General features: G+C 41.8%; 1 protein-coding gene across 2 annotated transcripts in view; it reads right to left on the bottom strand.

Moving 5' to 3' along the window:
- The window catches only part of grid2 (glutamate receptor, ionotropic, delta 2), a gene marked incomplete at both ends in the record, with an annotated part of 478,613 nt that extends 474,560 nt beyond the window's left edge, over positions 1–4,053 (bottom strand). Inside the window, one exon of one of the 2 annotated variants that reach the window (XM_080044597.1) lies at positions 3,966–4,053. In XM_080044597.1, coding sequence (XP_079900723.1) covers positions 3,966–4,053 — 88 coding nt within the window. The remainder of the gene's footprint in view (positions 1–3,965) is intronic. The other variant, XM_080044598.1, reaches the window with a different exon arrangement.
- Between the last annotated feature and the right edge of the window lie 8,376 nt (positions 4,054–12,429).

Raw genomic sequence — 12,429 nt, 5'->3', positions numbered from 1 at the left:
AACACACAAGTGCACGTAGACAGGTCAGCCTTGAATTAGATGAAGAGAAGGGATATAAATGATCTCCAACTTGCAAGATGCTAAATTCTGACTTGGTGGAACCGCTGAATTTTTAAGTGTGGTTCTACTCTCCCCGTACCATGCTTGTGAATAATCACAACTACTCTTCTCTCTACTTGTTTCTACTGCATCCATTACCTGGTGTATCTGCTGTTTCCAGGGTCTGCTAAAGAAGTGAAAATAAGGTTGGTACAAGTGAAAGATGGGAGAGGGAGCGAGAGGCAGAATGAGAAAAGAGAAGTATTGTTTTTTTGGGGTGATAACATTTTGTTGTGATTCAACGTACTTGTGGCTAGGAAGGAAATAAGCTATTGATTATGCAAGGGAGAAGGAGGGTAGAGAGAGAGAAAAGGAGAGAGGGGGGGAGAAAGACTGATATCACAGCAACAAAACCCCCACACTGATCCTTTGTCCGTGAACGCACTCAAACAGACACTTGTCTGCACATAGGCTTGTTTATGCAGGGGGGTAAAAATAACCTGCAACACACTGCTTCAATGGAGTTGTAACTAACTAGGAATAAATTAAGCCAACCAATAAACTGCACACTGCCTTCACTGTCTATTCTACTAATTGAAAACCACTCACTCACTAGCCTGGTTTACACCACGGTGCCAAGGAGGATGAGCCGAGTTTTCTCATTATCCATGCCACTAAACTTGCTCCTCAAACGTATATCTGTGATTTGTATGGATTATGTTGCAAACTGGAGGTGATTGCAGGGCTTCTACTTCTATAAATCACAGCCTAAACGTACCTACTGACCGGTATTAAAAGGTGCAAGTCAATATATCTATATCTATCAACCTTTACGCGTATTACTCAAACCCTGAATAAAGGGGCGTTACCCATTTATGTTTGATGTTGAGTGTAAAATCTGTATCTTTCTATACTGTTACAGGAATAGTAAGGTTGTCTTTGAACTTCCTCAGTCTGATCAGATCTGCCTGTTCAGTTCCAGAGATCCAACTATTCGTGACACTACTTGTCAATGAGAAAAGTGCAATGGAGTTAGACATTTGGCCTCCCGTCAGCCCGAAAACAGTGGAAAACGGACTTAAGATCACTGAATACAGAGCTTTGAACTAAAGCCTTCCAGGGTTGAGATCTTTAAAACTAAGTTAACGAGTGACACTGGGATTTCAGACGCAGCCGAGGCGCGAGCGGCCGCAAGCCTTACTGAGCCAGTGGCGAGAAAAGAAAAGGGAAAAAAATGAGATGCTTGCTGTCTAGGCAGGGTTAGGCGACTTATCTTTTCCTAAACATTACTACGCCTAGCCCGAGCAGGATCAATATAGCCTGGTGCACATGTGTATAAATCCACTTTGGTTTTTGCTTTTGCCATCTCCAGTTTCACAACTCTCTGCTATGGTTTTTGACCGAAGACCCGACACATTATCGCCACCTACTGGCCTGGCATGAGTACGTCAGGGTTGTGCCTTTTCACTCTCTTGTTGAAATGCACACCGACTGACCAAAAAAGAAAAAAAAAGAAACAGCGTCTTGACCTGAAGAACTTAAATAGACTGCGGGGGTTCCGACTGATGATTACAATCAACGACTTCCAGGTGGCAGCCCCAAAAAAATATGTATGCTTACTTTACTCCTGGCTTAGTCAAGAGGCTAATACATGCCTCTGTGTCAGGATCACCATCTAGTTTTCATTTTAAGAAAAGACAAAATGTCTATTCCCAAGGTTCACTGACTTCTACCCAATTAGTAGACTATTTTTACACAGCATTTAAAAATGCTTTAATATGCAGTACTAAAAGAAACACCAGTAAGCTTCAATGTTTCTGGTCAACCTTGTTGAGTCCATACAGCGAACTAATCTGAAAACTACAAGTTTGCCTATAGAGACCAGGGAAATAGAGCAGTCAGTGCACAGAGAACCTTGACCCAGTTTTCAGCAGCTGACAAGAACCTCGGTGCAGTTAGCCCACATTGCTGAAGATCCCTGTCTTAGTCGTTGTAAGCCTAAACAATGTCTCACTGCTTACACTCTTATCTAACCAAACTTGCAGACAGAGAGCAGGTAAAGTTCCAGAGTCTCGCTGTGAGACACTTGCAGAACATATGGCTGCTGCTAGGATCAAACCATCCAGTCACAGGGTGATCTGTCTAAACAGCAGATTACAACTGCCACCCCTGTAGGGCCAGAACCACAGCTTCACAAAGCCTGTCTGCCGGATGAGGCTTCTGCCATGCCACTTTATACTAATACTCCATCAGCAATTTCCGCATACACTCATTTGAATATCTTAAAACAAAAAATGCATGACAATTCGGAAGAGAGCTAGACTATTATTCCATGACAGGCATCGTTTTTAATGTTTGGTTTTCCTAACAAGTGGATGTATATTTCATTGTGTGAAAATTAGACGATACACATTCACCGTCGATAGCCCGGGTAAATCTCATTCATTTGTCCACGCTGCTGTTGTAAGTCTGATATGGAGCATAGGCTTGGTCTGTTGCCCAGAGAAAAAACCTCCAACTGATCCAGCTTGTGGCAAATTGCATCCAGGAAGCCTCTAAATTAGCCTACGTCTGCTCTGTAAATCAGCTGGCCAGGCTCTAAATGGATCAAACAGGCCAGTCCTCTGTCTCTGGCAGCATAATGCAGTGGGTTAGACTGTGGGCTTCAGAATGAGTGTGTGTGGGCGTGCATGTGTGTGTCCCTCTGTCCAATCAAACATGGATTGTGATCTTGGCAAAGGTGCATTATACATTCAAATAACAGTTCAGCGTGGACAGGTGCTTATCTCCCAGATAGTGTGTGTGTGTGTGTGTGTGTGTGTGTGTGTGTGTGTGTGTGTGTGTGTGTGTGTGTGTGTGTGTGTGTGTGTGTGTGTGTGTGTGTGTGTGTGTGTGTGTGTGTGTGTGTGTGTGTGTGTGTGTGTGTGTTGTGCACCTACACACTGCTCATTGTGGCCTATTGCCCATTCGAGGCCACTGAGTTGTGCAACGATTATGTGTGCCCACCACCACCTCGCGTCGTCATCTCTCCCTGCAAGACACGCTCTCCAGCGTCCTCTCTCTTTCCCTCTCTCTCTCTCTCTCTCTCTCTCTCTCTCTCTGTCTCTCTCTGCTGGAGCCGGGGGCGCTGCTACATCGCCTGGAAGAATACGCTCCCTGATGTCGAAATCACACTCAACACAACAGTGCCACACATTGCCGGTGGTGGTGGAAGCCGGAAAAGACCTTATAGGACATGAAACGTTTTTTCTCTCTCTCACTGCAGTAGCCTATCTCACGATGGAATGTGGTAATGCCATTGTGCTTGAGGGAAATGTATTAGATTTGTTTTTCTCTCCAACCAGGGTACTACTTCATGCCATGCAGGACAACAGCACGCCATCCGAAACCACCTGTTTTTTTTCGGGCATCTACCCACAATTGTATATCAAATTCCAGCGAATGGTGCCCTCTTTAAAGTGCAGTCCCTTTACTTGGCACTGCCCACCTTTATCGATCATTTCACATGGCTGCAATTAAACCACTTGAAATTAACGTCTGTTGTAAAGCAAGTATGGGGAATTAGGAGTAGCCTAGACTAGACCTATATATATGATCAGTTCAACTCAAATGCAAACTTCATTCAAAACTATACATATTGACGGTAAACGGATATCTAGTGTTATAGTTTCACAGTATTATAGAAGTAAATGTGCCAAACATTCTGCTTGAACCCCGTGTTTAATATGGCGAATGCAATAGTGTTTTCATCCATAGAAAAGCCCACTAAATACCATAGGGCGTCAAATAAATCGCCAGCAATGTCGTGATTTAAGCAGCGCAGCGCATATCAAGGCTGAACCCTCCAATCTGTTTCCTGAGAATCACACAGAGAGCCTGATTGTGGCCGCGAATTAGAAGGGGGGGGAGAGAGCGCAGTAACTCACCGATGTGGATGATTGAATCCGAGAGCGCCGACTTCCACTCCTGGCTCAAAAAAACGGCAACGAGCAACATAGCCGAGATAACTTTCATGTTGTCCAGATATATTTCCTCCTCAAAAAACAGTGAAAAAACCACGCAGCTCCCTGAGTGAGAGCGATCAGAGTTAATATCCCGAGAATCAAATCTTCTCCTTTTTTTTAGTCCATCTGTAGGGCGGTCAAGGAAATTCCCTGTAATCTATTGATGCCTTGATATGTTCTCTTCTTGACGTTAGAGTGTGGTGCTGGTCCGCAGAGGGGGGAAATTATTGGAGATTCCCGGGTAGTCACTGACTGATACCCTGTTGAAATTCCTCCCAACATTAAATCATATTCTGGGCGAGCGGAGAGACGCAGGGAAAACAAACCGCATCCAAACGCCGCTGCGTTAAGGCGAACTGGGGGAGCTGGATGATGTGGCCGCTCATTAAACGCAATAGATGTTAAGCATTCAATGGCGTGAGGGAAAAAAAACCTTAGTAATCTTGAAAAGCAGGTCGTGTAATAATGACCCGTGATTCCCACAAGCCTGTCGGACCTGGCGACGCAGTTTCTCCCCCTGCACCAATCACCAAACAAGCAGCAGCAGCAGCAGCCTCAGCGGACCAAGCCAACGGCCAAAACTTCCATTAGCACCGGGAGCTTTCCCTTCCTTGAATATCGCCAACGTCACAACACACACAAGACGAACACGACTTTTGTTGGAGAGCAAAGAAAGCCCAAATGATGAACAACCTTGTCACATGGCATTAACCACGGAGAGGTAGCATATTCCAAAATTGTCTCTAGTTTGCTGTAGAGATGAGAGAGACCGGGCTGGAGAAGGGTTCTTCCTATACATATAACGAAGGAGAGCTCCCAAATGCAGACTAGGCTATCTGGAGGAAAAATTAACCCGAGGAGGAGGCGCGCAACGACACTCCGCGGTCCGCACTCCGTATGCGGGTACACGCGTCAGCCTCCAGCACGCACGGTGGCTGGTGAAGAGGAGGTATGCCGCGTCCGTGTGGGAGAGCGAGAGGGAGAGAGAGAGAGAGAGAGAGAGGAAGAGAGCAACTTTGAGCAGCAGCAGCAGCAGTTGCCAGCCGGGGCGCGCATCTACCGTCTGGATTTACCTTGGAGGATGAGAGAGACGAGATGTCCCTGTGAGGGCGGGTGGGCGGGGGATGCAGAGCGGTGTCTAACTGAGGGACAGTCACATGAACAGAGGGCTAATCTGGCCAACCTTAGCTCTGCCATGGGCTCTTCAGGCAGCCATCACCCGCTGTTTACCTCCCACTTCAACAAGTACTGGTGATGGGGCTGCCAGTGGGATAGAACCAATGATATGTAAGGTTATCTGGGTCAACAACTGAGCAAATTCTGCATTAGCAAGCAGATGACCATTGACTTCCCCACTGTTGTCTGGTTGGAGGAGGATATTGTATCATTTTCTCTGCTCTACTGTTCAATTTATTTGCATCAAATACCGGAACAGGATGCTGTCATTCTCCGTCAGTCATTTGCCCATTCTTCACTCCGTGCTGTAAACTTGTGTATTTTCCAAGCAAATTAGTTTATACTTCTTGCCACTCCTTTTCTGATATATGTAATCCAAATGATCATGCATTTTGCTTTCTATTTGTGCAATATTTGTTTCTGTATGACCTTTTTTAACATGTTGGAAACCATTCTCAGATCCTTTTGTGAAGCCCTACTGACCCAAGGGTTCCTTTTAATCTGCCCGAGACCTTGGATTAGGGATTAGAAGTGTCAGGAGCCTCAGGCTTCCATTGGCCTGACTGTTGTGTACGCATTCAAGGAATGGGAGATTAAACTGACAGTGATACTGATTGTGTGAAATCTGCTCTCACTTCTCCCGTTTCACTCTATTGATTTGTTATTAAATCTTTGTATATCCACTCATGTTGAAGAGAAATATTGAAAATACAGAGGGAAGAAAAGCAAAAGGTAATGTAAACAATACATAGTGAGATAAATTTGATAAAATATTTCACTGCCGCAATGTCTGGTGTTTATGCATACATCAAAATTAATTCCTTACAAAATAGGCCCTGGGTATCCGTGATATTGTAGAAATGATTGACTCCAATCTATTTTTCACTTTATACAGAAAAGGGAGCTTTTCGGTTCTTGTTCTACATAATTTTTTACATTTGTGGTCATACTGATTTGAATGTACAGTATAACCCAGTGAGGGCAGGACCTTTTGAGCACTTTGATTAGTATGGATGAGTTTTAAACCTTTTATTTACACCACACACACACACACACACACACACACACACACACACACACACACACACACACACACACATCTTGAATGTATGCCACTCCAAGACATGCTTGCCTAAACTCTCACATATAAATCATTTAGTGATCACAAACTTTAATTTACTTTCTGGCAGAAATATAACTAAGAGTGGTTTACATAATGTGATATGACTAATTAATTTAAAAAAAACAGATGCTTCTGCCAGTTATGTTGAATAAAAATGTATTGTGTGATAATTCGTAAGAAAAAAATGGGAATTTTCCAGTTCATTAGGAAGGATCCAGTAAAGTTAGTGTTTATGTTTAAATGACTGACAGATACTGAAAGTGTAACCTTGAACAGTGGCAGGCAATTGCATCTTTGCACAACACAGTCCATGTATTTCTAATCCGACCTATTAAAATCATTGTGACACTAGGGGCGCCTTTAGCTCACTTGGCGGACCTGGGTTCGATTCCAGCCTGTGGTCGTTCTCTGCATGTCACTCCCCTCTCTGCCCCATTTCAACTCTGTCTCTACACTATCAATAAAGCATAAAAATGCAAAAAAAAAAATCTAAAAAAAAAAAAACATTGTGACACTGAAACTGTACCTCATGTTATTTTTATTGCAGTAGTCAGTTTATAATGGTTACATTTTCGAAATGTAATTTTTGGACGTAGAAAACATCCATTTACATTTTGTTGATCGTTTAAACCGTTGAATTAACTGAGAATGGAGAAAAAACTATTTTTTGGTTCTCAGATTATAGCGGCAGTATGGTCTACTCTATATTCTAATATAATTATACCTCTATGTTCAAAAACACACACACACAATAGAGTACTTATCCTTGGGAACTCTTATTTTTTAAAACTTTCAATCGTTGTGGTTATGCAAGTTTTACACTGCCTTACAGCAATGTTTTACTTTTACAGAACGGCTAGTCTTCTCTGGGGAACCTTTGTTACCACCAGCAGTCCGACCTTTTGTCAGCTCTCAATGTTGAAAACTGTAAACAAAATTGAAAGGCAAAATTGGGCCATGGACAAAAAAAGTGTAAGCAGTTTGTGTGTACTGCCCATACATCTACACACACACACAAGATACAGTGTATTATAGGTCCAGTTGTGTCCGTTGTGCAACATTAACTTCTAAGCTTTTGTGTCATTAATGTGGCTTCCTTGCTCATTAAAACTCTTAATGAGAAAAAATGGGTAATAAAGTAAGAGAACACGATAAGCCTCTGTGACTTAAGAAAGATGAGATTGGGTAAGTTAAAAAGGAGGGTATACATTTTTGGAATGCTCTTGGAATCTTTTTTTTATGCTTTTTTTCCCTTTATTAGACAGTTTGGAGATACAGAGATGAAATGGGGCAGAGCGGGGAATGACATGCAGAGAACAACCACTGGCCGGATTCGAACCCGTGGTCTGCTACTTCTGAGGACTTAGCCTCTATTAATGGGGGGGGGAGAGGGGGCGCTCTAACCACTACACCACAAGCGCCCCCCCCCCCCCCCCCCCCCGCTCTTGGATTCATAATTGTTTCATAATTGTTTATATTATTATATTACTCCTAGAGCAGCACAGTTTTTGGATACAATGAAAACACTGAACATTATTATTGGCAGGACACTATTTGTTCCTTTATTGCTCTTTACTATTACGGGAAAATATGGATGACACAAAAAAAATGTAATTGCATGACGAAAAGCATTTCAAAAATTAGTTAGCTCCTTTGTTCTCAAATGGGTGCTGTCCTTTCTTATGGGGAATCTAGTAGATGAGTCACCTTGAAATGTTAAGGGCCGCCGATTTTATCTGCCTGCTATAGAGGAGGTACGTTAAAGCCTTTTGATGAGCCTACAAACCCAAAACAAACACACACACACACACAAGGAAAAGCAGACCCACATGCACATATAGAGAGACAATGATCAATTCAGGTGTGAGCTGGGTGGCTTGTTAGTATGCATGCCTACTGCTGTCACTAGCTCTCAAGGACAAGTCTGTCTTGTTGATGTACATTCAGGTGGACATGGTTGTGTATGTGTGTGTTTGTTAGTTAATGTTGGATATTTTGCACATTGAATAAAGAAACTAAGCTGCTCTTTTTTAATGATGCCAATGCAGGCAGCCATAAAGTGTCTGTGCAGTAAAGGCCAACACTACTGCGTCTGAAGAAATACCTGCCTTCCGAGCGTGCAAGTCTGCGTTTCAATTTTTTTGTGTACGTGTATTTTATGTGTTTTAGCTCGTACATCCAAAACAAAGACCAGACAGCCTAAACACCCTTATATAAAGACAAACTGTTGAGCATGTGTGCGCAATATTGACCCTTTACCATGTGTATTGAGATTGATTGATTGATTGATTGATTCAATTTTATTTCAGACATATAAAAAAAGAGAAATTAAAAGCATGAAAATACAATAAAAAAATATGTTCAAATGATTTCACAAATAAAAATAAACAAAAAATAAACAAATAACATATTGAATTGATATGCCTGAAAAGGAGTAGGAAGAAGTATTAACTTATTTGATCCTACCCCTTTTCCACAGCTCAATAACTTTATAATAATTTTTTATATATATATATATTTTTTTATATTTATACAATCCATATATCCATATATACTCGACACCATTGCAAATGAGGGCCACCCCTCAATTGGTCTCCTGAGGATAAACAAAAATCAAACGAAAAAATGAAATGAAATATCCACTACATACATCCATACAAAAATACATCCACCATATGCATCAACACAATTCATACGTCCATATCTCCATATTTGTACAACTCACATATCCATATCCACACATACATATACTTTCCGTCTTAAATCTCTCCCTCATCCCTGTACCTGTTAAAAATCATTGCTTTGAATTTTTTTTTTGAACTGAATCATGTTTGGACATTGCTTTAGCTCCGTGCTCATACCATTCCACAGTTTCACACCACCAATTGAGATGCAATGACATTTTAAACTCATGCGTGCAGCCAGTGTCTTAAAGTTTAACTTAGATTAAGCAAGAGTTCAGTCATTCTCTCTCTTATGCTTTTAAACTGCTAAAAGTATTCCAGAAAGTGATAACAGTATGTTTGATCATTATACATCTCCGACAGTCGCGGGCAGATGCACACACATAACACATAGTGCTTGGCGACGCGCCGACCTCACAAGAGAATGCACCGTATTACCTATAATATATCAACACCCTTGCCAGCCAGGCAAGCAATGAATTAGCTCTGCTAATAATTGAATTCCCTTTTTTATTTTTTTAGATTTATTTTTTAACAATATGTCGTTATTTGTCCACCTACCCATTACTTTTAGCTGCTAACAGCTGCCTTGTGTGGCAGAAAGAGATATGTTTAGGGGCATCACATGACCCAATCTAATACCGTGAAAACCCAGACAACATGGCACTATCTCCCAAAGAGAGCCAATTCCAAGCCAACGTAAATCTAACACACATACCACACAAGCACAAAATTACCCTCCCTCTCCGTACAAATACACACAAAAAAATCTAAACACATCTTAAGTGAATAATTGATACATTCAAAGAGTGTTTCTTATCTAAGAGTGGAGAGACTAGAGGAGAGGGCAGGAAACATGGAGACAGGCATAGAAGGAGAACAGAGGGCGAGGTGAAAAGAGCACACAGGACCGAAGAGTTTTTTTAAATACGTGGGCTTTGGAGATATTTCTCAAGGGGCAAGCAAAAGGTGTGTGCTGTGTGAAGATAAGAAACATGATCAAGGCTTTAGCCTGCATGCATTGTGTGTGTGTGTGTGTGTGTGTGTGTGTGTGTGTGTGTGTGTGTGTGTGTGTGTGTGTGTGTGTGCCTGTGTTTGTGTGTGTGTGTGTGTGTGTGTGTGTGTGTGCGTGTGCGTGTGTGCGTGTGCGTGTGTGCGTGTGTGTGTGCGCGTGTGTGTGTGCAAGCAGCTGGCTAGAATCTTGATTCCCTACCATTTTGGCAGTCTTTAATTAGTAATATATTAACCTCGCTATCAAATGTCTGGACTTAAGTGAAGTCCTCTGAAGTGAGCCATAAAATGAAATCCCTTTATTCCCCTTAGCCCAGGGGATAAAGAAGAAGGTAGGGTGAGAAGAACTGGGAGGGTTGTGGTGGGGGGGTGGAATGGGGATGTGAAATTGAAAGATTGAAAAAACATGAGAAGAACAGAGCGCAAGATGTAGATCCTAGCCTAGGGGCTCGGTATTGAGCTAGCTCAGGGTGCTGAGAGGATGTTCTCAGGGGTAATTATACAGGAATACTCCGTTTTTCCACATTATCTCCCTCTATCACTCACTCCCCTTTACGTTGTCTTCTTGTATATCTAATGTTTGTGACTCTCGAGTGCAAATGAGGAAAGAAACATCTTTCCATGGTTATAATGTAATGGTGGAAATTTTCCTCTGACATAATTTGCAGTACAAGTATGTGACATCTGGTCTAGTTTAAAAACCTACTTTAAACTGGCAAAGACTGTTCCTGTATTTTCCGCTTGTTAGTGAGGTAAGTGAGGAGTATTTTTGCTTAGCAGGCAGGTTGCAAAATTAAATTTAAAAAAAAAACATAAAAAATACAAACCATAAAAAAGTTTAGCTGTCAGTGGGGTAAGGGTTTGAAGGAAACATTCACTACCCTGTCTTTTGGTGAACATAATTATATCAGCTCTTGTGGCTTTGCCAGAGAGTAATAAATGCATTGTTGGGAGCTGTCCTTGTGTAATGGTGCTGAAACACTCAGCAAAACTCCTGCACAGCAGTGGAGCTGTCCAGTAGGGATGGTGCTGAAACTAAACTCGAGCAGCTCAAGATCGAGCTTCTAATGTATAACACTTCCAGCATAATGTAGAGCAAAGAAAAATACAGAATACTATGTAATATTGTTGCGTGGGTTACTGGTAACATCATGACTGCTGCAGTAGTCTTCTGGCCACTACACCCTAACATATCCCATTATCCCCATTCAGGGGTTGTCATATGAAGGCCTGTTCAAAACCAGTTGGTGGGTGAGGATATGTGGAAAATAAAATCCTTTAACTCCAAGTGTGCATCAGTTCAGATGTTTTCAAACTTCACTAACCCTATACACACAAGCGCCACAAATGCAGAGGAATATACACCATTTTTCCCTACACTTATTTTAATGGTGGACAAAATACCGTGTAGTGACTCTACATGCAATGATTAATTTAAGTGTACAACTTATGTTATATGAAAAGCTCAACGTTAAGGGGAAAAAAACATCATGTAATTGAACAGCTGAAAGACCAAATGGTCTATCAGGACCAGTGGAACGCCAGCTTCCTGCTTAATTGTCGAGAATGTTGAATTTGTCCCACTTTAAACCTCTTTTATCCTCGTCTTAATACAGTGTCACATGAAACAACACTCCATAACCAAGTGCTGGTGGGGAGGGACTGATGGGGACTGGCGACGAAAAGGCCTCTATGGACCCGATTGTAACTTGAAAGTTACATTAGCACTGGAATAAGGCTTGTGTTTTCTCTACAACTAGACAAAAAGGCTTTTCAAAAACATTAACTATACATAAATAAAACATGTAAGACGTTGGGCCAAAACATGCTTTAGAGCAGTGTTGCCAGACCTTCTTTTTCAGCTGTATTCCCATATGCCCTTAATATTCTAAACCCAGGGGTAACATTCAAGTTAGCAATGTCATTGAATAAAAAAGGTTACACTGGCTTGGCTCTCGGTATAGGGCTGACAGTCACAGTATAGATGGTCTCTGTCTCTATGTATGCCACCATCTCTGCCATAAGCCTATTATTAGGCTCCAGCGGTTAACAGCATGGGATATATCCAATACAGTGTTAAAACTGAGAAGTGTTCACTCTGCAGTGTTGAAAAGTGGAACTTTTTCTTTATCAGACTGTGGCAGACCACAGCATTGGAACATTTTGCTGTGGATGCTGTTGAGTGCTACAATTTATCCATTTAAAATGACTTACATCACCATAAGTGCATACATTTTAAAAATGGTGCCCAGTGGGAATTAAATCATATACTCGAAAGCATGAGTGACTTGCTGTGCCTGTGGGGTTAGTATTACATGAAAGTTGTCCGCATGCTCTTTAATAACACAAATGACCATCAGGTACTGTCAGGGATCCATTCAGAGCACGCATA

Source organism: Ammodytes marinus (genome assembly GCF_949987685.1).
Source record: "Ammodytes marinus genome assembly, chromosome: 2".
In the NCBI taxonomy this organism is placed as follows: Eukaryota; Metazoa; Chordata; class Actinopteri; order Uranoscopiformes; family Ammodytidae; genus Ammodytes; species Ammodytes marinus.
The sequence above is the reverse complement of the archived record's forward strand: the minus strand, read 5'-3'. Positions and strand labels throughout refer to the sequence as shown.